This window comes from Ogataea parapolymorpha, chromosome III, assembly GCF_000187245.1.
Source record: "Ogataea parapolymorpha DL-1 chromosome III, whole genome shotgun sequence".
In the NCBI taxonomy this organism is placed as follows: Eukaryota; Fungi; Ascomycota; class Pichiomycetes; order Pichiales; family Pichiaceae; genus Ogataea; species Ogataea parapolymorpha.
The window spans coordinates 1,156,097-1,181,054 of record NC_027864.1 but is presented as its reverse complement, the minus strand read 5'-3'; the positions used below and the strand labels follow the sequence as shown (position 1 = coordinate 1,181,054).

At 51.1% G+C, this 24,958-nt stretch overlaps 13 protein-coding genes across 13 annotated transcripts; 6 read left to right on the top strand and 7 right to left on the bottom strand.

Moving 5' to 3' along the window:
* Positions 1-76: 76 nt before the first annotated feature.
* HPODL_00833 (separase) lies at positions 77-4,825 on the top strand (the record flags this gene model as incomplete). The annotated part of the gene is made up of 1 exon (XM_014080799.1): positions 77-4,825. The coding sequence occupies one exon, from the start codon at positions 77-79 to the stop codon at positions 4,823-4,825; it is 4,749 nt and encodes a 1,582-aa protein (XP_013936274.1).
* Positions 4,826-5,650: 825 nt separating this feature from the next.
* HPODL_05171 (uncharacterized protein) lies at positions 5,651-6,267 on the top strand (the record flags this gene model as incomplete). Its single annotated transcript, XM_014080798.1, has 2 exons — positions 5,651-5,732; positions 5,768-6,267. 2 exons carry the CDS (start codon positions 5,651-5,653, stop codon positions 6,265-6,267), a joined length of 582 nt encoding a protein of 193 aa, XP_013936273.1.
* A 33-nt stretch (positions 6,268-6,300) lies between these two features.
* HPODL_00831 (uncharacterized protein) lies at positions 6,301-8,457 on the bottom strand (the record flags this gene model as incomplete). Its single annotated transcript, XM_014080797.1, has 1 exon — positions 6,301-8,457. One exon carries the CDS (start codon positions 8,455-8,457, stop codon positions 6,301-6,303), a length of 2,157 nt encoding a protein of 718 aa, XP_013936272.1.
* Positions 8,458-8,659: 202 nt separating this feature from the next.
* Positions 8,660-9,886, top strand: HPODL_00830 (Methylthioribose-1-phosphate isomerase; the record flags this gene model as incomplete). Its single annotated transcript, XM_014080796.1, has 1 exon — positions 8,660-9,886. The coding sequence occupies one exon, from the start codon at positions 8,660-8,662 to the stop codon at positions 9,884-9,886; it is 1,227 nt and encodes a 408-aa protein (XP_013936271.1).
* Positions 9,887-9,953: 67 nt separating this feature from the next.
* HPODL_00829 (Clathrin heavy chain) lies at positions 9,954-14,948 on the bottom strand (the record flags this gene model as incomplete). Its single annotated transcript, XM_014080795.1, has 1 exon — positions 9,954-14,948. One exon carries the CDS (start codon positions 14,946-14,948, stop codon positions 9,954-9,956), a length of 4,995 nt encoding a protein of 1,664 aa, XP_013936270.1.
* Positions 14,949-15,228: 280 nt separating this feature from the next.
* HPODL_00828 (heat shock glycoprotein) lies at positions 15,229-16,275 on the bottom strand (the record flags this gene model as incomplete). Its single annotated transcript, XM_014080794.1, has 1 exon — positions 15,229-16,275. One exon carries the CDS (start codon positions 16,273-16,275, stop codon positions 15,229-15,231), a length of 1,047 nt encoding a protein of 348 aa, XP_013936269.1.
* Positions 16,276-16,988: 713 nt separating this feature from the next.
* On the bottom strand, positions 16,989-17,525 carry HPODL_00827 (beta-1,4-N-acetylglucosaminyltransferase; the record flags this gene model as incomplete). The annotated part of the gene is made up of 1 exon (XM_014080793.1): positions 16,989-17,525. The coding sequence occupies one exon, from the start codon at positions 17,523-17,525 to the stop codon at positions 16,989-16,991; it is 537 nt and encodes a 178-aa protein (XP_013936268.1).
* Positions 17,526-17,617: 92 nt separating this feature from the next.
* On the bottom strand, positions 17,618-18,312 carry HPODL_00826 (uncharacterized protein; the record flags this gene model as incomplete). Its single annotated transcript, XM_014080792.1, has 2 exons — positions 17,618-17,931; positions 18,048-18,312. 2 exons carry the CDS (start codon positions 18,310-18,312, stop codon positions 17,618-17,620), a joined length of 579 nt encoding a protein of 192 aa, XP_013936267.1.
* A 128-nt stretch (positions 18,313-18,440) lies between these two features.
* Positions 18,441-19,592, top strand: HPODL_00825 (uncharacterized protein; the record flags this gene model as incomplete). The annotated part of the gene is made up of 1 exon (XM_014080791.1): positions 18,441-19,592. One exon carries the CDS (start codon positions 18,441-18,443, stop codon positions 19,590-19,592), a length of 1,152 nt encoding a protein of 383 aa, XP_013936266.1.
* A 393-nt stretch (positions 19,593-19,985) lies between these two features.
* HPODL_00824 (Potassium-activated aldehyde dehydrogenase, mitochondrial) lies at positions 19,986-21,482 on the top strand (the record flags this gene model as incomplete). Its single annotated transcript, XM_014080790.1, has 1 exon — positions 19,986-21,482. One exon carries the CDS (start codon positions 19,986-19,988, stop codon positions 21,480-21,482), a length of 1,497 nt encoding a protein of 498 aa, XP_013936265.1.
* A 123-nt stretch (positions 21,483-21,605) lies between these two features.
* HPODL_00823 (Mediator of RNA polymerase II transcription subunit 18) lies at positions 21,606-22,268 on the top strand (the record flags this gene model as incomplete). Its single annotated transcript, XM_014080789.1, has 1 exon — positions 21,606-22,268. The coding sequence occupies one exon, from the start codon at positions 21,606-21,608 to the stop codon at positions 22,266-22,268; it is 663 nt and encodes a 220-aa protein (XP_013936264.1).
* Positions 22,269-22,282: 14 nt separating this feature from the next.
* Positions 22,283-22,936, bottom strand: HPODL_00822 (Thymocyte nuclear protein 1; the record flags this gene model as incomplete). Its single annotated transcript, XM_014080788.1, has 1 exon — positions 22,283-22,936. One exon carries the CDS (start codon positions 22,934-22,936, stop codon positions 22,283-22,285), a length of 654 nt encoding a protein of 217 aa, XP_013936263.1.
* A 31-nt stretch (positions 22,937-22,967) lies between these two features.
* On the bottom strand, positions 22,968-24,923 carry HPODL_00821 (mRNA-decapping enzyme subunit 2; the record flags this gene model as incomplete). The annotated part of the gene is made up of 1 exon (XM_014080787.1): positions 22,968-24,923. One exon carries the CDS (start codon positions 24,921-24,923, stop codon positions 22,968-22,970), a length of 1,956 nt encoding a protein of 651 aa, XP_013936262.1.
* Between the last annotated feature and the right edge of the window lie 35 nt (positions 24,924-24,958).

Genomic DNA, 24,958 nt, shown 5'->3' with positions numbered 1-24,958 from the left:
TACATAAGTCTAAATTTTACCAAATCATAAACATTATCCGCTCTTTGTCCATTGCTGACCACTTGCTGGCTACTTCATGTCGTTAAACTTGGAAGAGCTTGAGCAAGTTCTTTTAAGCCATCTTAAGTCGCCAGAGGTCCGAGAACCGCAGCGGCAGGCCCTGGCTCCACGGGCCGCCCTGAAAGCCCGCGAACCAAACGTCCAGCCCATCGTGCAGGACCCCGTGGACCTTGCTGTTGGGTTCATCAACGAAATAGTCGGCGAGACGCGCTCCTTTGGCGCACAGAGGCTCGACAGCTCTATTTTGCGAACCATAGTGCTTTGTCTGGAGGCAGTAGAAAAAACCGATCCTATTTTACATATTAGCAAGACCCTGGAGGCCTGCAAGGTGTTTATTTCGTCGGGAATGCTTGCCGAGTCACGCTTTCTGCTAGAGCATCTGTTCTGTCTGAAAACACATAAGCAGAATCCGTCTTTGGAAGATCTGATAGGAGGCTATGAGTTTGCAGATTTTGGCCCAAGGTTGGACGCTGAATACATTATGGTGGTTCTGGAGCTGATATTAGCCTTGAGAGTGCATAATATTTCAACGCGTTTTCCGGATACGATCATTGAGAAAACATCGCCATTGATACCATCACTTGACAGACAACAACGTCTCAAATTCTTTACTCTTCTTTCCCAGTTTTGCACCGTCGAACAGACCGCAGAGTCCCTAAAGTTGCGCTACTACGCTCTCATGCACATAGAAGATGTCGACACAGAGTTTATACTGGCCACAATCTTGCATTTTGAAAGAGTTTGTGATGCATCAGTTTATTCCAGCACGGCCGACATGTTTTACAATTTGTGCTCCTCGTGGGCTCAAAGCCAGCAATCCTTTCGTCTGTTGGAATTTCTCATCCACAAATACCGTCAACTGAAACCTGCGTCTTGTACGTTGCGATGGGAAGCAATGATATGTCAGCAAGTTGTGCCGACCGCTCTTGACGACCATATCTCGTATTTATTGACCACGCTTGACATTTCCGACACCAACGACCGCCGAATTCTACACAAAGCACTGGAATTGGAAAGACCGATAGCTAACGAATCGTTCTTTGCCGCCAATGTTTGTCGAGTAATTAAAGGACTTGACTTCAATTTGAAACCAGACCAGCAGCTTGTTCTTGCACTATTGGAGTTTTCTAAAAACCTGGCTCCGTCTTTAAACGTGTACGATATGACGACTATCATGCTTAAAGACCTGGACCCACTGGTGCACTCTGGATTTGAGATCAAGGTGCTTACCTTGATGACGGAGGTGCTAAAGCACCAAAATCAGCCAAAGAGACTACGCAACTTCTCAAACTTGCTTTTCCACTTTGGCGGCAAGCTCTTGACTAAACACGAGACTGAAGCTCTTAGATGTTGGCACAAGTGTCTGGATGTCGAAGATATTCTTGTTGAGCAGAACACTGACGAGTTTGGACAGCTGAAAAATAAAGTAGAACGTATGCTAAACATGCTGATCGAGACCAAAAAATACACTCAATCATACGACATAATCATGCACGTGCTTCAGTCGTTTGAACAGCTCCACCTGGGCTGGCAGGTCGAAAAGTATCAGGATGAGCTGACAAATACGTTTGGCGTTTTATTTAAGCTGGTCGCCAGGATGATCGTTCGTATGGACTCCAAGCTGCCGGTTAAAATTCTTGGTATGTGTGATAAAACGCGAGCATTTGTCACAATCGAGCTGATCAAGATTCTTACTGCCATGAAACCTTCGAGACGAGACCAGATTTCAGCCCTGATAGTCCAGGTGAAAAATGAGTTGCAGGACAACGGACTCTTTCTGTATTTTCTCTCATCCATTTCGATGATTATTGAGTTTGGGCTGGCCCTTAAGTCCATTGAGGCTTTGAACTTTGAAACAAACTCGGTTATGAGCGGATACCGTGACATAATTGTATGTCACATATATTTATTGCAATGTTGCGCCCAGATGGACGAAGCGTTGCTCATGAAATCACTCGCGGCCGCTTTGTCGTGGGCCAAGACCAAGCGTGCAAAAGTCTCGGTCTATGAGATGGAAGTGCTTACAATGGTGGTCCGTGTTCTCAATTATTCCGATCTTACAGATTACGCTAGCTATTTGTTGGAGGTTGCAAGACAAAATGCTGATTTCGGTGACTCGGACCTGAGATTAAAAATAGAGGCTGCATCTTTGAAATTGCAGCTAAATCTTCCAGACGAAGCTCTAAAACTTCTAGGCGAAAAAACGCCCACCAATGCCCTGGAAGCCGTGAGGTACAAAATGTTGAAGACTGAATGTCATCTATTATTGAAATACGATACGGCCCGGGAGGAATGTACTGAATTGCTCTCACTCTTCAAAAATGAGCAGCTCCAGCTGTCCAAGCAGTCTAGCAAGCTCAACGTCAGCAGCCTTCTAATGTTGGCTGCGCGCGTGTCGATGCTGATGTCTCTTTTCCATCGCGAGAAAAATAAAATTGAGAGTGTGCTGAATCTTAAGCAGAGCATCAGGGTGCTTCAGTCTGTGATGAAGAACTTTCTGGTTACCGATGGGAGCTCGATAGAAATCGACCTTTGTCACAAGAATACGCTCAAAATGCAGTTTGTATCGTCAATGCTGCAGGCTTATAGCTCCCTGGCAGCCATGATGCTGGAATTGGGGCTAGCCAAAGACTTCGAGTACTACGAGGCCGAGCTTGAGAAGGTTCTTACGCACCAGTCGTGCGTGGTACTCAAGTCCAAGTATTTCTTCAAGCTGGCCAAATACCATGTTTACAAGAACGATCTCTCAGGAGCAAAAGAATTACTAGAAAAAGGCACTCGATGTGCGCAACAAATGCAATTCGAGTCGTTCCAGGTCGAGTTTGAGAAGCTAACCGCATATGAGCTGTTTTATCAAACGGCCGATTGCAACGACGTCCACGCGATCCGCGACAAAGTGGATCTTTTTTTCCGTCTTCTTGCAGAGCACGAAGTCGACGGTGGCAAGTTTTACCAACAGGTGGTGTACGAGCTCAAAGTTGGCCGCTCATTGGTCAACGAAAAAGAGTTTATTGCATTTCTGCGCATGTTTCTGCCTTTGAACGGCAAGGAGAAGACCAGCATGGTGGAAACTGCGGTCACCAAAATTAAGGAAATGATATTTCAGACGGTCAACCAGGACCTCGAAAATATTTTCGCAGGCGACTCCGTGGTTGTCATGAAAGAAGGCGTGATGGACAACTTATACGCTGCCTGTCTCCGGGAATGCGCAAAGTTTGTGAACGAGCCTAGATTGGTTAGCGAGGATGTATCCAAAGGAGCTATTTCTGTGCTTCTTGCTAGTGGAACCAGTTCGCGCACTGATTTGGATTCACTGTTGTTGCGGAACGAGTTGATGCGCTACGAGTCCATTGAGTATGACCGAGAATTGAACCTGGCTGTCGAAAGCACGCGACAACTCGTGCCGCTCGTATGCCAGCCCGACTACCAAGTCTCTGCTACGCAAACGCACAATCTTCCCTCTGTTCTTCCATCAAACTGGGTCACCGTGTGCTTGGATCTTGATATGAACAGCGGGTGTCTGCTTCTTACTCGGTATGGCCCGAAGCAAGATCCGGTATTTATCAAGCTTCCTCTGGAAAGACATCTCATTGGCCGGCACGCGTCCTTTGGATCCGCAGTCCAGGAGCTAGAGGCTATAATCCAAGAAAGTGACCGCACCACCAGAATCGAGGTCACCTCGCTGGTAAAAACCAGAGCTGACCGTGCTAATTGGTGGGCCCAGCGCAAATCGCTTGACAGAAGATTGAAACAGCTCTTATGGGAGATAGACAGTCACTGGTTTGGCTGTTTCAAAGGAGTTTTTGGCCGTTTAGTTTTTGAGAACGCTGTGGTGGAAGAGACTCGTGTCTCTCTTAAACGTATACTGAGCAAACAAGTTGGTCATTCTATTGAACTTGGAACGTTTGAGACAGAACTGATCCTCCAGCTCGATCTGGACTTGGAAACAGCTACATCGGACGTGGAAGACTGGTTCCAGCATATCCAGATCTCCGACGAGGCAGATTACGGTCGACTTTTTTTGGCTATCGAGCCAGAGCTCCGTCGGATACGTCCTGTATCTACGGTGGATCATACCGTGCTCGTTGTTTCTCCTGAATGTGTGAAGTTACCGTGGGAATCTGTGCCGTTCCTTCGAAACAGATCTGTGTCGCGAATGCCATCTATAAAGATGCTTGTGGATGTTCTGATTGAGCAAGAGAAGCATCTCAATCTTGGCATCTCTGCTGCAACGGGCTACTACGTGATCAATCCCGGTGGAGACCTCAAAAGAACAGAAACCAATTTTACGGAGATGTTTGCTGGCCGTTGCGGCTGGGAAGGGATTATTGGAAGCCGCCCCAGCGAGGAGCAGATTTCCCAGGGTCTTCAGAAAGATTTATATGTTTATGTGGGCCACGGCGGCGGAGAACAGTATATTCGCTCGAAAACCGTCAAGAGCATGGAAAAGTTGCCTCCAGTGCTGCTTTTAGGGTGTTCCTCGGGGAAACTAAAGACCCAAGGTGTTTTCAAGCCGCACGGGACTGTCTACAACTACCTGATGGGTGGAAGTCCAATGGTGGTCGCAAACCTCTGGGATGTAACCGACAAGGATATTGACAAGTTTACTCTCCATATGTTTGAGAAATGGGGATTTTCAGGTCCGTCGGGCTGTGATATTGGTCATAGCATTGCGCAGAGCCGGGACGTATGTGTTCTTCCGTATTTGAACGGCGCTGCTCCTGTGCTATATGGGCTTCCGTTCAAAATACGTAATGAGTTATGATGCATAGTTATTTCTTTCGAAATACAGTAACGTTTTGTAGAGACTGGCGAGGAACTTGGCTGTGTCGGGGTTGGCCGGGAGCGGACTAGGGAGCGTGGCAAGGCTTTCTAATATGGACTGATCGGGGATATTGACGTGAAACGTGAGCGGGTGGAATGTGACAATGTTCCTTGATGGGGCAAACGACAGGTGGATCCCGTTGTCGTCAGCAATGTGGCTCTTCGTGCGGATGTGTTCTATCTCTTTTTTCAGTGTATCCAGAGTTATTTGTTCTATAACCTGTGCATTTTTAGCCAAATAGCCGACATTTGGATATCCCTTCTCCTTGAAGGTGATGAATGGCGGCGTAAGGGCGAAGTCTGGATTTTTGCCGATTTTTTGAAAGCCCTCAAGAAAGGTTTTGTCGTTGGGCAGGTACATTACGAGCTCGTTTTTTTTGGCTGCCGGTCTGATATCAGGAACCATCACTGTGTCAAGCTGCGAGTCGGTGAGCTCGTTTTCCACGCAAACGAATCTCACAAATAGGTCTCTGGGGACGACCACACGAGATGGGAGGATAGCTCTGCTGGGAGAGCTGGCGATCTGCGCAAACACGTTCGAGGAGAGGTCGTCGTACGACTGGATTCTTTTGGCAAACGCGCGCCGTCTGCCGGACCATTTTGCTGGTCGTTCAAATGCGGGCGAGCACAGCACCGATTCAGGAACTTTATCTAGCGGTTTGTGTCTTTTAAGTCTATGAATCAAAGACGCTTTAAATCTCATAAATATTTTTTGCGAATGTAAAAGTGGTGCATTTAATTTTTCATATTTTTTAATCGTCTCAAAATGAACCGTCTTCGATATTTCTCGTCGAAGACGCCGCCGGTGGAGGCGTACAAGCAAGCAATGTCTTCATTCGGGTCGCAAGGTACGTACACTTCGAGACCAGCAGCCTAACGCCAGCCATGATCCTGACAGCGCCAGCTTTATCGTCGTCTGTGTCCGATTTGCACGGAATGACACTTTCCTCGGTGAGCTCGCTCACCGTCAGTCCTGAACCCATGGTCCAGTTCAATTTGCAGGTGCCGTCCAGAACGTCGCAAACGCTGCACGAGTCCGGGTTCCTGGCGCTGCACATCCTTCCTCCAGTCAAGGAGTCTGTGCGGCTGGCCAGGGCGTTTTCGAGAGGAACGCAGGGGAACTGTATGACGAAGCCGTTTGAGGAGCTCAGAAAGGACGAGTGGTCGTACTTCACGACAGAAACCCTGAAAATACCTGTTCTTTCGCTCGCCGAGCGGATTTTGATCTGTGAAAAGCACCAGGTGTTTCGTGTATATAATCATGAGCTATGGACGTGTCGAGTGCGGGAGATTGTCCAACGGGCCGTCGACGCCGACGTCACGGGCGGGCTACTCTACTTCAACCGACGGTTCCATGCGGTGGGAGGGAAATTGGAGCATTAATAAATTCATTCGTCTACAGACTAGTCGTAGCTGCTAATGCTGGAGCTGTTTTTCGAATCTACTGATTTCGTTCATGATCACACGGTGCTTTTCTGCCCGCTGGCCGGCGCGGATGCTTCTGTGTTCCTGGCGCAGCCGCACCTCTGCTGTTTTGAGCTGCTCGATCTCGAGCTCGAGTCGTTTGACGTCGTTGGCAATGCGTTCTTTTTTCTGGATCAGTTTCTCCTTTTTCTGCACCAGCGGGGCCCGTTCTGCCTCGAGAGCAGCGATCCGCGCCTTTTCCGTCTCGAGCTTCTCGAAATGAGCGCTCTCGAACGCCTGCAACAGCCGCATCTCCGAGTCATACGCCCGTTTCGTGTCCAGATACCGCTCGTCAACCTCCGACTGCTGCGTGTACAAATACTCGGCCTCCTTGGACAGCTTGCTGATTTCGCACTCGCTCTTGGCCACAGCCTGACGCAACGACTCGACCTTCTTGTAGTTCCGCGTCTCGTCCGTGAAAGTTGACCGGCTGTTGAGCGACTCGATCTCGGCTTTGAGCGCCGCCGACCGTTTGCGCCAGTCGGTCTTGAGCTTCTTGAGCTTCATTTTCTCGCGCTCGATCGCCGCCTGCGTCGTCACCACAGACTCTTGCAGCGTGGCAAGCGGCGACGAGTGCTTAGACTCGGTCAGAATGCGGTGCTTGTGAATAGTGCTGACTGTGGCACCGGCCAGAAGCTCGCGCTCGTCCTTGCCGTTCACGTTCACAAACTCCACGTCGTACTGCGACAGCGGGCTCAGGCCGCTCACAATCACGAGCTCGCGCTCCTCCAGCCCGATCAGCGCCGTCTGCTCCCAGATAATGCCATTCACCATCACCAGCAGCTGGTCTATGTACACGTTGCGCAGCTCGAACGCCACGGCTGTCTCGCCGGTATACCAGATGAAACACTGAGCCGAGTCGGCCAGCGACCGCGTCCAGCCGTCTGGGTCCCTGTTGGTGGTGACCAGCGCGTTCTGCTGGTAGTATTCGCCCGAGTAAAGGTCTGGTCTGCCAAACATGGTTTTCGCCGCCGAAACGAACGCCCAGATCGGCTGCTGCACGCGGCCGGTCATGCTCTTGATGCGCTTCTCTACGTATGGCGTCAGCTTGGCTTTGGAGCTGTTGGCGGCAAGAGTAGCCGTCTGGGGAGACTGCGTAGCTGAATTAGAATAATTCAAAGACGGGAACAGAAATAGCCGGCAGTAGTTCTCAAAATTCTGCGCAACTACCAGACTGGCCGACGAAACGTCGTTCATGTTGAGGATCTGGTGGTCAGGCGGGAACGAGGCAGGCGCTGAGTCGGCAGACTGGTGTGAGTCGGCAGTCTCCTCGGACGACGACGAGGACGGGCGGACGAGCCCGGGAATCGTGCTGTCTGCGATGTGTGGCGAGACGGTGATGGTTTTTGTTTCTGCGGCGAGCTCGCCGGCGTACGGCTTTGCTACGGGCTTGCTGGACAGCTTGCCACCCGCCGACGAGTCCTGGGGCCTGGCCGCCAATTTCCGAAGCCACGGGTTGATGTTGCACATGATGGTATAGATGGAGAGCGTCGCGTAGACGAAGTCGACGAGATGGTCGACGCGGAAAATCAGCATCTGGCGCACGCGACTCTTGAGAGGCGACCAGGTGTAAAGCAGGTGTTTGAGGGGGGTCTTGGGATATCGAGCGTAGGCCGAGTAGAGAAACGCGTCTGTGACCGCGGAGCCGTCGAGATAGACGAGATACACGTTTTTCACCAGAAACGTGGCGAGGTTCTCGATCAGCAGGACGACCAGCATCGAGAGAAATGCGTTAAAGATGTATTTTTGCTTTGTAGATGCCAGATTCGAGGCCACAAACGCTTTGGCCAGCAGATGCATGTAGTCAAGCAGTCCTGGCGCAATAAATAGCAGCGCAAGCGTGAGGGCCACATCGATGCTCAAAAACCCCAGCAGATACGACCCTCGCCCGAGACTCGACGATGCCGAATACTCTGCGTTGTGGTCGAGGCCGCTGAGCTTGTGGCGGTACACGAGCGATAGCGTCGACCTGACAAATCGCGACGAGTTCAGCGTCGCATACAACGTCAGCACAGCGACACTGATCCAGCTCGGAAGTACCATGAGGATGGCCAGGATGGCCACTGTATCTGTCAAGGGGTGCAAGGGAATGAGAGACTTGGGCTCCATGTGTGAAAAAAATGCAGATTTCGGGGGTCTATTAATGCGGCAAAAATATGACGATGGCAAGGGATGAACGCAACCGTTACAATTGCCAATGCACGCAAGGTCTCAGTACATCAAAGATGCGAAATAAAGTTGGAACTAAAATATTTGATTCATTGGGCTGGTTGCACGACCTCGAAATTATTTTCACCTGTACCTTATTAATATGTCTTTGGAGGCCATCAAGTTCGATTCGCAGAGGGTGACGTTGGAGATTTTGAACCAGCTGTTGGTCCCGTACGATACACAGTATCTGTCGGTCGGCAGCATGGCGCCATGTGACGCGGACACGTCGTTTTCTGGGTACGAGGCCATCAAAGGCATGTACACCAGAGGAGCGCCGGCCATCATGCTTGTGGGGTGTTTTTCTGTGGTTGTGGAGCTGGACAGGGTGATCAACAAGAACGACAATCCATTTGGATACAATAAGGACGATTTGGCAGAGTTTAAGGCCCAATTGGAGAAGAGAATTGACCTTCTTGTTGAATCCAGACCAACGGCCGTCAACCTGCTCAATGGCTGCAACGAGATGAAAAAAATCATCCAGGACAAACAGAGTTTGAAAGAGTTGTACTCGGGCCTGTTTGACTTCACCGTCAAGCTGTACAAAGACGATTTGGAGTCGAACTATTCCATAGGAGCGAACGGGGTGAAATACATCTACCAGGAGCTGGAGAAAGAAGGATTTACGGGCGAGTTTTCCGTCATGACCATCTGCAACACGGGCTCGCTGGCAACCTCTGGCTACGGAACTGCTCTGGGAATTATCCGGGCATTGCACCAAGAGGCCAGGTCCAACTCGACCAGAATGAGCCATGTGTACGCATGCGAAACTAGACCGTATAACCAGGGCTCAAGATTGACCGCGTACGAGCTGCAATACGAAAAGATCCCCTTCACGCTCATCACAGACAATATGGTGTCGTTTTTGGTGGACTCGCTGGCACGCCAGAAAACCAACAGATCGCTGCCAAGCACGGCTCCAATAAAATTTATTATCGTGGGAGCAGACAGAATAGTGAAGAATGGCGACCTTGCCAATAAAATTGGCACTTTCCAGCTCTCGCTGATCGCGTCGCTGTACCCATCGATCAAGTTCGTCGGGGCGGCGCCTACAACGACGATCGACTTCACCAGAAACACTGGAGACGAGATCGTTATTGAGCAACGGCCGAAGAGAGAGCTCACGGAAATTATGGGAGCAGCAGTCGACAAGGACGGCTCTTTTGTCCAGGGAGAAAACGGTGTTCAGCTACAGAAAGTCAGAATGGCGCCGGCCGGCATAGACGTGTGGAACCCATCTTTTGACGTGACGCCGCACGAAAACATCGACTGTATCGTGACGGAGAAAAAATATTTCTTGAAAAAAGACGGGGTGTTCAATCTCGAATAATCAATTAAATTTAGAAATTCAACACGAATAATTGGTATTCTATTCTTATTTTGTATACTTTACAAATTCAAAATCCGTTTCCAAATCCTGCTCCAGTAGGTTGGAATCCGATTGGGGGTGGAGCCTGGATACCGGTTCCGTTCGTCAGAAGCAGCCTCTGGCCAAGAGCAGGCTGTTCCTCCTCAGTTTTGGTTTCCTTAGCTTGTCTCTCCTTCAAGTCGGCATACAGTTCAGACAGCCTATCCTGGTTCTCCTTAGCAACAGAGATTTCGTATGGCTTTATGTAGTCGCCGAGATTGTGCAGCCATGCCAGTTCCAACGCGACATCGTGTGGAATCAAATGGTAGCACGCGTACAAGGTGGCGACAAAACACTCCTTGTTTCCCGTATCAACAAAGTACGTCAGGAGGTCCGTGGCCACCTTGACAGTGTTCGACATTGCGGCAGTCTCAATGGCGTCGGCCCACAGCTTGTCAGCCTTGAGCAGACCAATCGCTTTGTTCCATTTCTTGTTTTTTCTGTAGATAATGGCAGCAATTTGTCTGAAGAAAATGAGATCGTGCTTCTCCAGTCTCTCGGCCAGGCCAAGATGGTCAAACTTGTCGTGAGCGTCGATCACAGACCTCAACGACTTGTAGTCTTCCTCCTCAATCAGCAGATCGTGGTAGGCCTGGTTCACCATGGAGTTGTTCTTGTCCAGCACAGAGATCAAAAATGGCTTGATAAGTGGCAGGTTGTCGGACTTGACAAAAATCTTGATCACTCTTGGGAGGTCCAATCTTGGGGTCAGAACAGTCAACAGGTCCGTCAAAAGGGTAGGGTGTGTATTTAGATAGAAATTGATGGCCTTGTAGTAGATCTCCAGGTTGGCAACTTTGACAATGATCTCCTTGAACGATGAGTGTTCAAACGCAGTCTCGGAACGCTCCATCATGGCCAGAGCAGCGTTATCCCACTCGTCGTAGTGACAGTAAAGGAAGATCAGTTCTGGCCACAGGTGTGCGCTCTCGCACGCTCTAATCACCTTTGGAATGTTCAGCCTAGACCAGAACAGCTTCAAATGCTCCATTGTGTCCTGTGGTCTATATTTGGTGTAAAGGATAGCCAGTTCGGTGAACATACCCATATGGGCTCTTTCCAGAGAAAGACCGTTCTCAAACAGTTGGATTAGCTCCTTGAAGTAGCCATTGTACTCGTATTGCTTCACCAGCTCGTCCAATTCCTCCGCATGGACAATCAAGTTCAAACCACACATTTGCGCAAGCTTGAACTCCTTGTTGTCAATACAGGCCTGGTTGACCTGCTTCCAGACAGAAACATTGGAAGCCTTTCTAGCACAGTCAACAGCAGATTGGTAATCCTTGAGGTAAACCAAGGTGGATGCCAGCTTCGAGTAGTTGGAGATACTAGCATACAGCAACTTGGCAGCCTGGTAGTTCTTGTTAGCATACAACTTGTCTCCGATGCTCTCAACATCAGCAACGTTGGTCAATTGCAGGAACTTCTCAATTTCAGGCAGCTTGTCCAGAGCAGCATAAGCATTAATAATTGCCCCATCAATCTTTGGCTCTCTTAGAGTCTGTCTAGCCATCAACAAGTAAGGAATAAGCTCCTCCTCTTTACCTGCATGCTCGGCGATGTCAATGACCTGCTCAAAGTTGGATGGATCGTTGGCCTTTAAGTACGAGTTGATAGCCTCTGGGATTCTCAAGCCATTCAACTGAGCAGCACCCAGCTGGGACCACAACTCTGGCTTTTCAAGCTTCTCGGCATAATCCTCACCTCTGTCTAGAGACATGATGTCTTCAAGAAGAACTTTCATAGCCTCGGTGTATCTCTCAAACTTGTTGTAGATCTCAAACGCCTCCTCTTGCAAGCCATTCTCGATACACAGCGGAGCAACTTCATCTGGGTCATAAGCATCCAGCTTTTCGATATAAGAGCTGACCTTGGACTTGTCCACCTTGATGGCAGTTAAGATCAACAGAGCCTGCAGGGATGGGTTGTCGCTAAATGGAGATGGCTCCAGGATAATCTTCTCCAAAAGCTCCGTCAGTTCGCCTGGCAGATCGTTCTCCATGAACGCCTTGACGGCAATTGAGATCGGCTCTGGGTCCTCAAGCTCTGGAACGGCTGTTCCCACAACCTGGTCAACAACCTGTCTGCGATGAATGTTGTCCTCGGACAAAACTTTGCCCCACAGAGCCAAGTCTGATCTTTTGAGCAAGTATCTGGCCTGGTACTTGTACATGGCGTTTTCATTGGTGATACTGATCAACTCGTCGTCATTCGTTCCCTTGTCGTACGCAATGTAGGCGAGGTATGGATCTCTCTTCTCGCAGTACTTACCAACAACCAGAGTATCGTACTGGTCATTTTCCACCAAGAATTTCTCTGGGTTATTGTTAGAGTCAATGTAAATTTTGGCCAGAGTATCGTAGACAGCTTTGTCAGTGGCACCGGACTGCAAAGTGGCCTCTAAGAATGGAAGCAGGATCTTGAGTCTGTTTCTCTTTTCAACCTCCTCACAAAGCTCGGCAATTGGAACTTGGCCAAGAACTGATTGCAAAAGCGACTTGATCACGCTCTCATCACAGTCGACATCCAAAAGAGCAGCAACAACCTGAGCAGTCTTGGATGGGTTCACCTGTTGAACATAAACTTCGATGAATTTGAAGAAATGGTTCTTGTAAAGATAGAGAATCAGGTCGTGAACATAGTTGAATCTATCGCAGACAACAATCAATGGTAGTTGGTCTTGGAGTTTAGCCTCCTTGAGGAAGTTCTTGACTTTTTCTCCGTTGTAGACGTTATTCTCTCTAACAACCCTTTCAATTTCCTTCACCTGGCCCAGTTTGGCAGCACACTGGATGTATCTTAAAACAACTTCAGGGTCCTGGGACAGGTTGACAATCGAGGCCAAGTAGTAGTACTCACCCTCAGTACACTTGAAGTCTTCAAAGATCTTGATCAAAGTGGATGGACCAATAAGCTCGGAGTACTTGGTTGCGACCTGGATCACAACTTGCAGGTTCTGGGCCATGTTTTGGGACAGCATTTCTCTCAAACAGGCAACAGATTGTTCAACATTAAGCTTGCCAAAGTATGCAACCAACCAGTCAACAGGCAACACGTTGGAGTGAACAATCACTCTCTTAATGTCTTTGATGTTCTCGTAGTGCTCTAGAGCCCTCTGGTAAAGACCAGCCTTCTCACACAAAGCGGCGATAGTTGGTCTATCGTAATGAGAAAACATGGCATTACCCAGGATTGCGTCCGCAACTTGAGGAGCATGTAACAAGTTGACCTCGAGCAATCTGGTTTGCAAATGTCCTTCAGAAGGCTTATCCTCTTTCAAAGCGTCCAAGAGGAATGCTGTTCCTTGTTGAATGTAGTTCTGAGAAAGGAAAATGTCCGCAACTTGCTGGACATCTAAATCTGGCTGTTGAGAGTAGAGTTGAGTTGCAAACTCAGCTGCCTTATCTGGGTTGACTCTCAAAATGTTCTGAATCAGCACGGTAAAGTTTGGATGATAATTGGATCTCTCGCAGTATGGAAGGATCTTATCGAATTGGCCCAACTCTCCAAGACACGTCACAACCTTGGCCGGAACCTCTGCCTTATAATACACAGCCAAGGCCAGAGTCGTGTTGTATGGTTTGATAAGATCACCCAACTCTTCTGAGTAGTCAAGTTTTTCTTCCTTCAGGTACTTCTCTAACGTTTCAATTCTATTTTGTTGGAGCAGAGGTCTCACCAGTTCGAGAGTTTCATATTTATTCAGGGAGCCTCTGTCCAGGAGATAGACCAAATATTGTAGAATAGGAGCAGGTTGGCCTGGAGGCGTTGGAAGTGTCTTCAGTCTGGAAATGGTGTCTGGGGTTCTCAATTGCACAGAGGACGCTGCAATCTTGACTGCCGAGGCGTAGTCACCTTGGGCAAGCGTCTGATTGAACTGTTGCGCGAAAAGAGACTCTGCTCCGGGAAGTCCTGCTCTGGAGGCCAAATTCAAAGCCAGCTCAACGTCGCCCAGGTTTTTAAGGATGTAGTTGACAATTCTGTCGCTGGCCACTTCCACAGCAAGAACGGCACCGCTTCTATTGACAGCGATTATTCCGGCGCTTTCATCAAACTTGGAGGCTGTGAAAATAGGGTCCGAAGAGATTCTGTTCAGGAAGATCTTTTTGCCGGATTCCAGATCGTACAGATGGATGAAACCGAATTTGGTCAACACATAAACAATACCGTACTTGTTGGACACATGGATGGCCACAGGGAAATCATTTGCAATCTCTGCAGGGAAGAAGATATCGGCCGATTTCTTGGTGAACACTGGGGCACCTTCCTGGTGGTCGATTTCCAAAACATGGAGATTTCCTCCATCGACGGTTCTGGAGGCACATGCAAACAGCTGAGTATCGACCGGGGAGTTCTGGAGCTTGAACTTGGCAAAGGCACACACATGGCCCTCAATTGGCTGCGAGACGTTTCTTGCCTTGGAATAGAGCTGGATGTGGCCGACTATTCTTCCGTTTTCCTGTGCAATACCGCAAAGCGCAAACCACGAGAGGTTGTAGTTGGCGATCAGGTTGGTCAGCTGGCAGTTGGCCAAGGAGACGTGTCTAGCGGTCAGTTGGACAGGCCCGTTTTCTGTGCCGTCAAACACAGCCCAGGTGTAGATGGATGACGCGGTGACGAGGCCGATGGTGGAGTCGTCGAGCCAGCTCCAGAATATCACCGGCTCGCTCATGATGTTGGACTTGAGTCTCTGTTTGGTGGAGAGATTGAAAATCTGGAGCGTGGTACCGTTTGCCCTCAACGCAATGACGTTCTGGGACGGGTGCATGATGACAGAGTCGGCACTCATGGATTTTCTGGTGACTTGGTTGTTGTTTTTCAGGTCGACGATGGCGACGGAATTGCCCGCTTCCGATGTTTCTCTACAGCAAACATAGTGGTCCGACTGGAGCGTTGTTGCCATGAAATTGAAGGATTGCGGGGAGATGCCCAGAGAGGACAATTGACAAACGTCAATAAGATCGATTGGAGGGTTTTCAGACATTCTCCAAGAGTTAATCCTATCAAGTTTGAAGAATTGCTAGCAATGGGTGAAGAAACAAGGGTTGTTGATGATTTGTCTTTTTGCCGTAAATTCCTGATATTACAGCCGGGCCGGGTAAAACAAAAAAAGAGAGTGAGAGAGACAAGTATTTTTTTTATATTTCGATATTTATTCAAATGCCTAGGAATTTTGTAGTATCATTAGTTAGTATGGATACATTATATGCTATGCCGAAAAATAGGACGAGAGAACCAAAAGGAAGTAAAACTGGTCAACGAATTTAGCACGAGACCAAGTCAACAATGTTGAGGTGAACAGGCTCACACTGGCCGCCAATGGACTGGTCGTACAGGTTGTAGAAGTTGCCCGACAAGCATTGGTAGAAAGTGGTGGAGTTACCGATGGCAAGGTAACCTTCTGGGGAGATAGCCCAACCAGCAGCGTAGATAGCACCTGCTTGTGGTGGAGGGCCGTCGAATTGGAATTGTCTGTTAGCAACGATCGATCCGATTCTTCCCTTGGCGTCGGTCAAGATACCGCCCTTCAGGACCATGGCAAGGGCCTCGTTGCTCTTGCAGGAGGTTGGGATGGACGAGGACGAGCCACTAGCAGCAGCAGTGCTGGAGGCCTGGACCTGGCCGTCGGTGATCTGGGAAGCCACGGAGGAGGTGGCGGTGGTAGCCTGAATCTGGCCGTCACCGATTTGTGAAACGACGCTCTTGTGGGCGGACGTAGCGGTAGTGGCTTGGATCTGGCCATCACCGATCTGTGAAACAACATTTCCGGTAGTCTTAGCGGCCTTGGAAGTAGCGGTAGTAGCCTGAATTTGGCCGTCACCGATCTGGGTCACGACGGCAGCAGTTTTAGGGGTGGCAGTGGTAGCTTGAATCTGGCCGTCACCGATCTGGGTAACCACGGCGGCGGTAGTTTTCGAGGTGGTCTTAGGAGTGGCGGTGGTGGCTTGGATCTGGCCGTCCCCAATTTGGGTAACCACGGCGGCGGTGGTTTTCGAAGTGGTCTTAGCGGTGGTTTTAGGTGTGGCGGTGGTGGCTTGGATCTGGCCGTCACCGATTTGAGACACAACAGCAGCAGTGGTTGCGGTAGCAGTGGTAGCTTGGATTTGGCCGTCACCGATCTGGGTAACGACGTCTCTCTTGGCCTTTGAAGCGGAAGAAGTGGTAACCTTGTTGATAGCAATACCGAAGGTCTTGGTGTAATCAGTGGTTGCACTCTTGAGGGTGGCAGAAGGGGTCAAGGTGGACCATGGTTCAGATGGAACGTAAGCAGCGATGGCGCCGGCAGCGAAGATGGCAGCAGAGAATTTCATGTTTGAAAGCTGGGCTTCGGGTAGAGGAATTCATTAGAATTTATAGTGCCCCGAAGAGCTAAAAATAGAGATAGATCATCATGCACATAATTCTAGTAAATTTTTAGTGATTCCGACGCCAGCGGCGCACGACCAATTTTCCAAGAAAAGCCTCGCTTCGGCATAGAAATCAGATTTTGCGCGTCATGTGCCCGCAATCAAACTGGATTCGGGAGACTCTCGGCAAGAGAATATTTTACTGGTGCTCACCTCCAGGATTGTCGGGAGAAATCTTGTGAGCAGAGACAGCCAATGCTGACCAGAGATCAATCTAGGCGCAAGCCAACACCGGACGCGGTGCGTCGTGGCTTGATTTGTTTACCAAGCCATGGTGGCTATTTCCCACTCTGGGATAACCGGATTTGTTTCTATGCCTTTTTCGTCTAAATTAGCCCATTTTTGGATAAATTAAATTTAATAAATACTAAATTGGGAAAAATACCACATTTGGCTATGTGTTTTGGTGCTTTTTCTGATGGCGGGATCAAAGGCTGGCTAAACTTTATTCGCGCGCAACCTCGCAAACCAGCCCCCTCGTATCTCGGTCCGGCAACGGCGATCTCCACGAATCGAGCCCTAAATAAACAGTAATCCGATTTATATATCAACAGGTACCACACGGTACTCCACGGACTACACGTTGCACGGGTCTTCCGGAGCTGAGCACCGTTCCGTTAGCTCCAGATTATTCTTTCCACAACCTTGCCCTCGGGGATGGCCAGGGGCTCGAATTCTCGGCAATTGACCCTTTCCACAACCTCCAAAAATTCAGAAAACCCCCCACGCACGTACTCCAGCACTCCCTCCTGCTCAAACGCCTCGGCAATCTCGAGCTGGTGGTTGTCTGCGAGCTCCGTATTGATCAGCACGACAAGTTTTTTGTTGCATCGTAACGTGTCCAGCACGGACCCGGTGCCCCCGTGAGAAATCACCAGATCGCTCTGCGCGGTATACTTTTTCACAATGTCCGGGTCGAACGCCAGCAATTGTACCTCGAGCCTATTCACCGTGAACACGTTGTCGTGCACGGTATACTCGGACGTCAGTTTCTCCACCAATTCTCTGCCGGCGGCGGTTTTGCCGTATTGCACCACCAGCCGATCGTAGCCCAGCCGTAGTATGAGCGCAAAAAACCTTTTGTCCAGGACGTACTGGATGAGCCGGTCGAAACACACGGTCGCTCCACAGGTGGCGAGAATCTGGCGAGCCATAAGAAAATTCCACAGCCCGATTTGTGTTTTATTTTTTTGACGCACCCACACTGTGTCTGTGGGGGGAAGCAACTACTGGTGGGTTATGCCCTCTATCGGTATCCATTATACGAATACGTGCTCAACACTTTGCCCTCTTGAAGCTTGCAGTCCCAGCGCGACAGCGCAGGGTGCACAAGTACAGGCCGCCGCGGCACCTCTGCCGGTGCCGGCTCCTCGTCGCCGTACTCCTTGCCCTCCAGGTTCTTGAGATTGCGCACCTTGTCGGCCCGCTTGAGCAATAACTTATTTAATGTGTCCTGTTTCTCCATCTCCAGCCGTTTCATCGTGAAGTTCTTGCGCTTGCGTGCGTTCTCGAGCCGCCGCAGCTGCAGCTCCTCCTCTGTAAACTGTTTTTCTTGCTGCGCTCGTTGGTCAGCTCCAGCAGCTCGCTGCTGCCCTGGCGCTCGCTGTCCTCCTCGGCCGCCTCCATATATTTCGCCCGCTGCCGCTCTGTCATCCGCGCAAGGTCCGTGGAGGGACTCGACCCGTCAGCCGAATCGTCCAGATCCTCAGAATACGGCAATTCGTCCTCGGTCGGCTCCCTGTACGTGCGCGGCGCGGCCCGTCGCCGCTTGCCCACCTCCTGGACCACGGCCTCCTCAATCAGCGGGCGCCCACGCCGTTTCGGGATCACCTCTTCCTCGTCGTCCTCCTGGCCGTATTCCTCGTATTCGTCCTCGCTCTCGAGCTCGTAATCCTCCTCGCTGTCCAGCAGCTCGTCGCTCTCGTAGTCTGACTTTGCCATTTTTTGAATAAATAATTTTTCGCATAACTCGCACGCACTTTATGCCATTTGTTTACAGCACCAAGCAATTTTTTGCACTTTCTTAATTGTCAGATTATCCTTTTCAGGCTGATAAGATCTGGGGAAATATGTCCACACAGACCGACGCGCGCATCGCCTCCCTCGCCAACGAGTCCCAGCAGCAGGGCCACCCAATAACTCTGGCCGACGTCGACGACCAGCTGCGCTCGCTTCAACACCACCAATTGCCCTCTGTCTTCTCGCAGCAGTACTATGGCCAGCAGTATTACCCTTACATCCCAGAAAACCAGCTTGAGGCCGACACACGGGCCGACGGCGGCGGCGGCAGCCAGAAACGGGCCCGCACGTCGAGCTCGCCCGACATGGTGAAAAAATGCTCGCGGTGCCGGGTCAAACGGCTGAACGAGGACCCCGAGATGCTTGTTCGGTACCAGACGTGTGTAAATTGCCGCAACAAGCGCAAGGTGAAGGAGAAAAAAGTGCGGTCGCTGTCTAAGCTGCCGAACCTGTCCGATGACTGGGCCCAGTACCAGCACAAGGTGTCTCTCAATACGCAAATCGACCTGTATCAGCACAACTACAGAAATTACACCGACAAAGAGCTGTTCCCGCGGTACCGTCGAGAAGAGCTGACCGAGGAGATTGTCAAGGAGATGTCGGAGCTGGTGGTAAACCACTACATTGCGCCGCTACAGATGCTGACGGGGTTCAAGTTTGCAATCCGCGACCATCACAAGCCGAACCTGGCAGACCCAAACCCGAACAAGAGCAAGAAAATCACGTGGATGTACATCTGCTCGCAGGACAAGTACCGGCAGCGGAAGAGTCGGAGCGAAAACAAGCGGCAGGTGGTGAACAAGCTGAAAACGGAGGAGTGCGACTCCAAGATCACGCTCAACTACGACCTTGTGACCGGCGTGGTGCAGCTGAGCTACAACCACAAGCATCATGCGCCGCTGAACTGGAAGAAGGACGGGTCTGAGGAGCTGCAGTTCCAGCTGGGCGACGTGCAGGGCAGACGGAAGTACCACGAGTTGCAGCCCAAGGAGAGCGACGTGAACGAGCTGAGCAAGCTGCTGAAGCAGGAGCCGCTGGACACGAACGAGATCGTCGAGCTGGCGACGCGCGCCGCACAGACCGACGCGAGCAGCCAGCAGGGCCAGGAACAGCTGTACGACATTGCGCTGCTGCAGCAGCACCAGCAGCTGCAATACCACCAGTACCGGGGCGACGAGAACGTGGACGAGATGCTGCGGTGAACTAAAATTCGGGCGAATCATAATTCAGGTTTGTTTGCCGGTGCGGACACGGACAAGTACGTAGGTGCAATAGAATACTCGGTGACGTAAAGGGAAGGAAGGGGTGAAGTCCGAGGAGGTCTGCACCCCACCGCGGGGTGCAGCTTGCTCCTGCTTCACCCGGGGCGCAGATTGCAGCATTCCCTCATCCGGCCTGGCTCTGGACGCCTAGTCCCGGAGAAGAGAGGACCTTATTGGTTGTTCGGCGACATAATTAGTAATGCGCCCCGCAATCCGACAACAGTACACGACGAATACGCATCTCCTAAAATTTCTGGACGAACGGCGTTTTTCGTATATAACCACACCAGTTCCACCATGAGAGCGTTATCTTTCGTCCGACGTTTACACGCAATGGCCCACGTTCAAAAGCTAACTTTTCCTATCATCAACAAATCGTACGAGCAGCCTACCGGCCTGTTCATCAACAACGAGTTCGTCGCTGCTAAGTCCGGTAAAACTTTTAAAGTCAGCTCTCCGCTGAACGAGGAGCATTTGTGCGACGTCCAGATGGCTGAGGCCGAGGACGTCGACGTTGCCGTGCAGGCCGCATACAAGGCGTTCAAGCAGTGGAAATTGACCGAGGGATCGGAGAGAGCCAAGCTGCTCAACAAGCTCGCAGATCTCATCGAGCGCGACAGAGAGCTGCTGAGCCAGATCGAGTCGCTCGACAACGGAAAGTCGCTCTTGTGCTCCACGTTCGACCTCGGCATTGTTATCAGCACCCTCAGATACTGCGCCGGCTTCTGCGACAAGAAGGACGGCCGTCTCGTCGACACGGGGCTCACCCATATGAGCTACACAAAAAGGGAACCACTCGGGGTGTGCGGCGCCATTACCCCGTGGAACTTCCCGCTCATGATGTTTGCGTGGAAAATCGGCCCGGCTTTAGCCACAGGTAACGTTGTCGTGCTCAAGCCAGCTAGCGCCACTCCATTGTCCAACCTGTATGTCTGCAAGTTGGTCAAAGAGGCCGGATTCCCGGCCGGTGTTGTCAACGTCATCCCTGGCAGCGGCAGAGGCTGCGGTAACGCCATCTTGCACCACCCTCTAGTGAAAAAAGTCGCCTTCACCGGCTCTACTTCTGTCGGCCAAGGTGTCATGGCCGAGGCCGCTAAAACGATCAAAAAAGTCACTCTCGAGCTCGGCGGAAAATCGCCAAATATCGTCTTTGAGGACTGTAACATCGAGGAGACCATCCAAAACCTCATCACGGGTATTTTCTTCAACGGCGGAGAGGTTTGCTGTGCCGGCTCCAGAATTTACATCCAGGCCACCAACCCAGAATGGTACAACAGTTTCCTGCAAAAGTTCAAGGCTGCGGTTGAGAAGCTCAAGGTTGGCAATGCCTTCGAAGAGGGTGTTTTCCAAGGCGCACAGTCCACCCCAGACCAGTTCGAGGAGGTGCTCAAGTACATTGAGATCGGAAAGAAGACGAGCCTCAAGCTGCTTACCGGAGGCAACAGAATCGGCTCCAAGGGCTACTTTGTCGAGCCTACCGTGTTCTACGACGTTCCGCAGGACAGCCAGCTGACCCAGGAGGAGATCTTCGGTCCGGTGGCCGTTGTTCTGCCGTTCAAGAGCATCGACGAAGTCATTGAGAAGGCCAACGACTCCGAGTTCGGTCTGGGCTCTGGTGTGCACACCGAGGACATCAACAAGGCCATCTACGTCTCCGATAGACTTGAGGCTGGTTCTGTGTGGATCAACACCTACAACGACTTCCACGCCGCCGTGCCATTTGGTGGCTACAAGCAGAGTGGTATAGGCAGAGAGATGGGCACAGAGGCCTTCGAAAGCTACACCCAGGTCAAGGCTGTGAGAGCCAAGATCAGGACCCCTGTGTTGTAATTGACAAGCCACGAAAGGCTACAATTTCATGAAAAAGTTATGTACATGTGGTGAATGAGAAAATTCGTACAGAAAAATAGATTTATTCAATTTAATTAAATAAATAAAAATAAAAAAAAGCACATGGTCCAGCAGCTGTCTCTGTATTCGGCGACTCGCTCGGCAGACGTGCTGCTGATCACTCTGGAATCTCTCACCGGGATGCGGCCACAGCCAATGGAGCAGCACACGGTGGTTCTGCGGCCTAAGTTCCCATTTAGGCCCGAGCAGAAAGCCGGCAAAATTAACCAGATCGAGTCGTACCGCATCCGCATGACTAGAAAGGGCGGCGCAGAGGACCGCGAGCTCATGTCCGACCTCCAGAGCCCGCGCTGGAATAATTGCATATGGACGCTGCAAATCGCCGACATTCCTGCCGCGGGAAAACGGTCTGTCCTGGTACAAAACCTGTACGAGACCACCATTGTGCAAGCCGACGACATTCTGGGCTACATGGACGAGCTCGGGTACATGCCCGAGACAGAGTACTGGGTGCGCGGTGTGCGATTTTTCTACAACGATGTCATCATCGAGGTGTTCAGGGTGTACCACTGGAAAGAGCAGCAGGAGCTTCTAGATCCTAAATACCAGGTGCGGTGTCTGGTGAATGTGGCGCGGCTGAACGACTTGGATAGCGTTGCTCGCGGCACAAAACAGCTCGAGGCACTGAAAACAGAGCTTTCGGGCCTGATTGAGCTCGACCTGTACGAAAGAACGAGTCTGGATGGCCGGGTTAATTGGAATTAATTTATCGCACACGTCTATATGACCAATTTTCTCTCGTAGCGACGCAGACCTTTGGTTTCGCAGTCCATCTCTGCGTCATCGCCGACGTCGCCCTGCTGCAACTCCATGAGACGCCAGAAATGCTTTTCGCTCACAGGAGTCACGCTCAGACGGCCGCGTTTCAGCAGATACATGTCCTCGAGGCCTTTGGTCTCACGCAGCTCCAGAAGACTTAGCTTCCTGTTGAGTAAGCACACAAACGTCACGGCGGGACACCACCACCGGGGCTGGTCCCGTGTCGCTTTGGGATCGTAGTAGGGCGAGTTTGGGTCGAACTGCGACTCGTCCGGCTTGGCTGTCTCGGCCACTCTGCAGAGTCCGACAATCCCTGGGTTTTTGCAATTAGAGTGGTAGAATAGACAAATGTCGTCCTTGGCCATCTGGATGAGATAGTTGCGCGCCTCCCAGTTTCGCACGCCGTCCCACGGCTCGCTCTCAACGTTGGCCAGGTCGGCGATCGAAAACTTGACTGTCTCGCCCGTTTTGGCGTCCACACGGGGCATTGGCTCGCTCTTGACCAGCCAGTATCGCCGGCCGTGTGTGTCGGGCGCAAAGACAGGCGGCTTGCCTGGAGCCGGCGGCCCGTGGCCGGCCTCTTTCTTAGGCTGCCGTTTCGAGTCGCGTTTCATGAAAATTTAACATTTTCTTCAGGCTGTGCACTCACAAATATATCTCATCCTCGTCACTCACATACGTCTTAAAGTGGTTGGACGAGCGCACGTTCTCGTATCCCTCGTTTAGGTCCTCAAAGTCCTCAAAGTCCTCGTACTCGTCGGCTTCCTGCGATGGCTTCTGTGCCTCATTGTAAGACTCCGGAGCGGACGTTGGCGCAGACGAGCTGGCCGGTTTGAGCAGGCTCAGCAGCTCCTGCGATCCAGAAGAGCCGGACTGTGTGGGTGGCACTATGGCGTCCAAAAGTCCTTTGCTGGGGTCGCGTGGCTCTTCTTTTCTGTTTAATATTCCCAGCAGAACCGATGCAGAGGGGGCAGTAGAGGCCTGTGCCGTCTGCTCAGGCTGGGCAGGCTTTTTCAGCATGTCCAGCAGCTCTGCCGAGCCATTTGCGCCGTTTGCGCCATTCTGGTTTGCCGGCTTCGGTTTTAACAGGTCCAGCAGCTGTTTCGAATCGTCCTTTGGCTGCGGCTCCTCCTTCTTTGTCAACAAGCCTAGGAGCTCCTTTGACCCTTGCGAGGCCGTCTTTGGCTCCGACGACGGCTCTGGCTTCTTCAGGATGTTCAGCAGCTCCGAGCTGCCATTCGTTGCGGGACTTGGTTTCTGCTGCAGCAGGCTCAGCAAACTGGCTCCCGGCTTCTCTGAGCTCTCCTGCTCCTTCTGCTCCGTCTGCTCCTTCTGCTCCTTTGGCCGCTTCAAAATCGTCACCTTACGTGGAACCTGCACAGGCTCTTCACCCTTGTACTTGTCAAAGAGATTTTGCAAAAAGTTCCCGCGCGGCTTCTGCGCTTCCTCTGTCTCCTCCTTTTTCTCAGGACGTTTGAGAATGCTAAGCAACTCCTTGCTATTACTCTCTCCAGACCGTCTGTTTGCCAGCACCATGTGTGGCTTGTCGAGTGACGAAGGTGGAGGCGCAAATAGCTCGTTTTTCTGGTCGCTACGCGGCACAGACATGGCAGGTGGAGGCGGGAAGGGGAACCGCGGAAGCATATGTGGAGCCATCATAAACGGCATAGGGAATGGCATAGGGAACGGAGCCAGAGGCATAGGCAGCGGCATATGGTGGCCCGGCATCGGCATGGAAGGTGGCTGTACGTTTGGAGGCTGTTTTCCTGCAGAAACCTGCTGCAACATGTTGAGGAGGTCTCTTCCAGGGTCGGACTTTTCCTGCGGCTGGCCAACACCCAGAATCTTCTTGAGCTGGATCGTGGCCTGTTTTTTGAGTTCCTCCTCTGTCTGCTGGTATTTCTTCTTGTTGATGAAGTTCTGCAACTGTTTCATCATCGAGCTCACCAGGAATAAATTATTCTTGCCCTGTTTCGACAACGACTTGATATCTTTCCACGCGATCGCGCTGATTTCGTTGCGAACACGCGGCTCAAACTTGGTGCTTTCCGGCACGCCCGCCAAAATGTATATTTTGTAGTTTTTGCCCTGAATGGTGCGCTCGATGTACTCGTCTTCGTCAATATACTCTCTGCCGTCAAATCCAGTTTCCTCTTCCAGCTCGCGCAATGCACAGTCCAAATCGGTCTCGTCCTTCGAGATCTTGCCTCTTGGGAACCCCCACGACGACGACTCGACACCTTTCACCAGCAGAACCTTGTCCAGCTTCTGGTTGAGCACAGCACACCCACGAACGGGAATCGACGACTTGTACTTGCCGAACTGCGCCAGGGCGTCCTGCGAGTCGCCCCAGCGCCACACAACAGGACACTGCGCTATTATTTTGGCCGTAAACTGTTTCATCTTCATCGGCGGTAGCAATTCGTTGACGACTCTGGCAAAGTCCTGGTAGAACCAGTGTGCCTCCTCTATTTGGAAGAACACCCTCTCAATTGATGACAAGTCTTCTGGCGGACAGTTTATAACAAACCTCACTAGCAGGTCCTCCAGGACTCGCTCCAGAGACTCGTCCGCAAATCCTTTTCGCAGCAAAATCGACATTACAACAGTATGAACTTAAATTTTCTTTTACTATT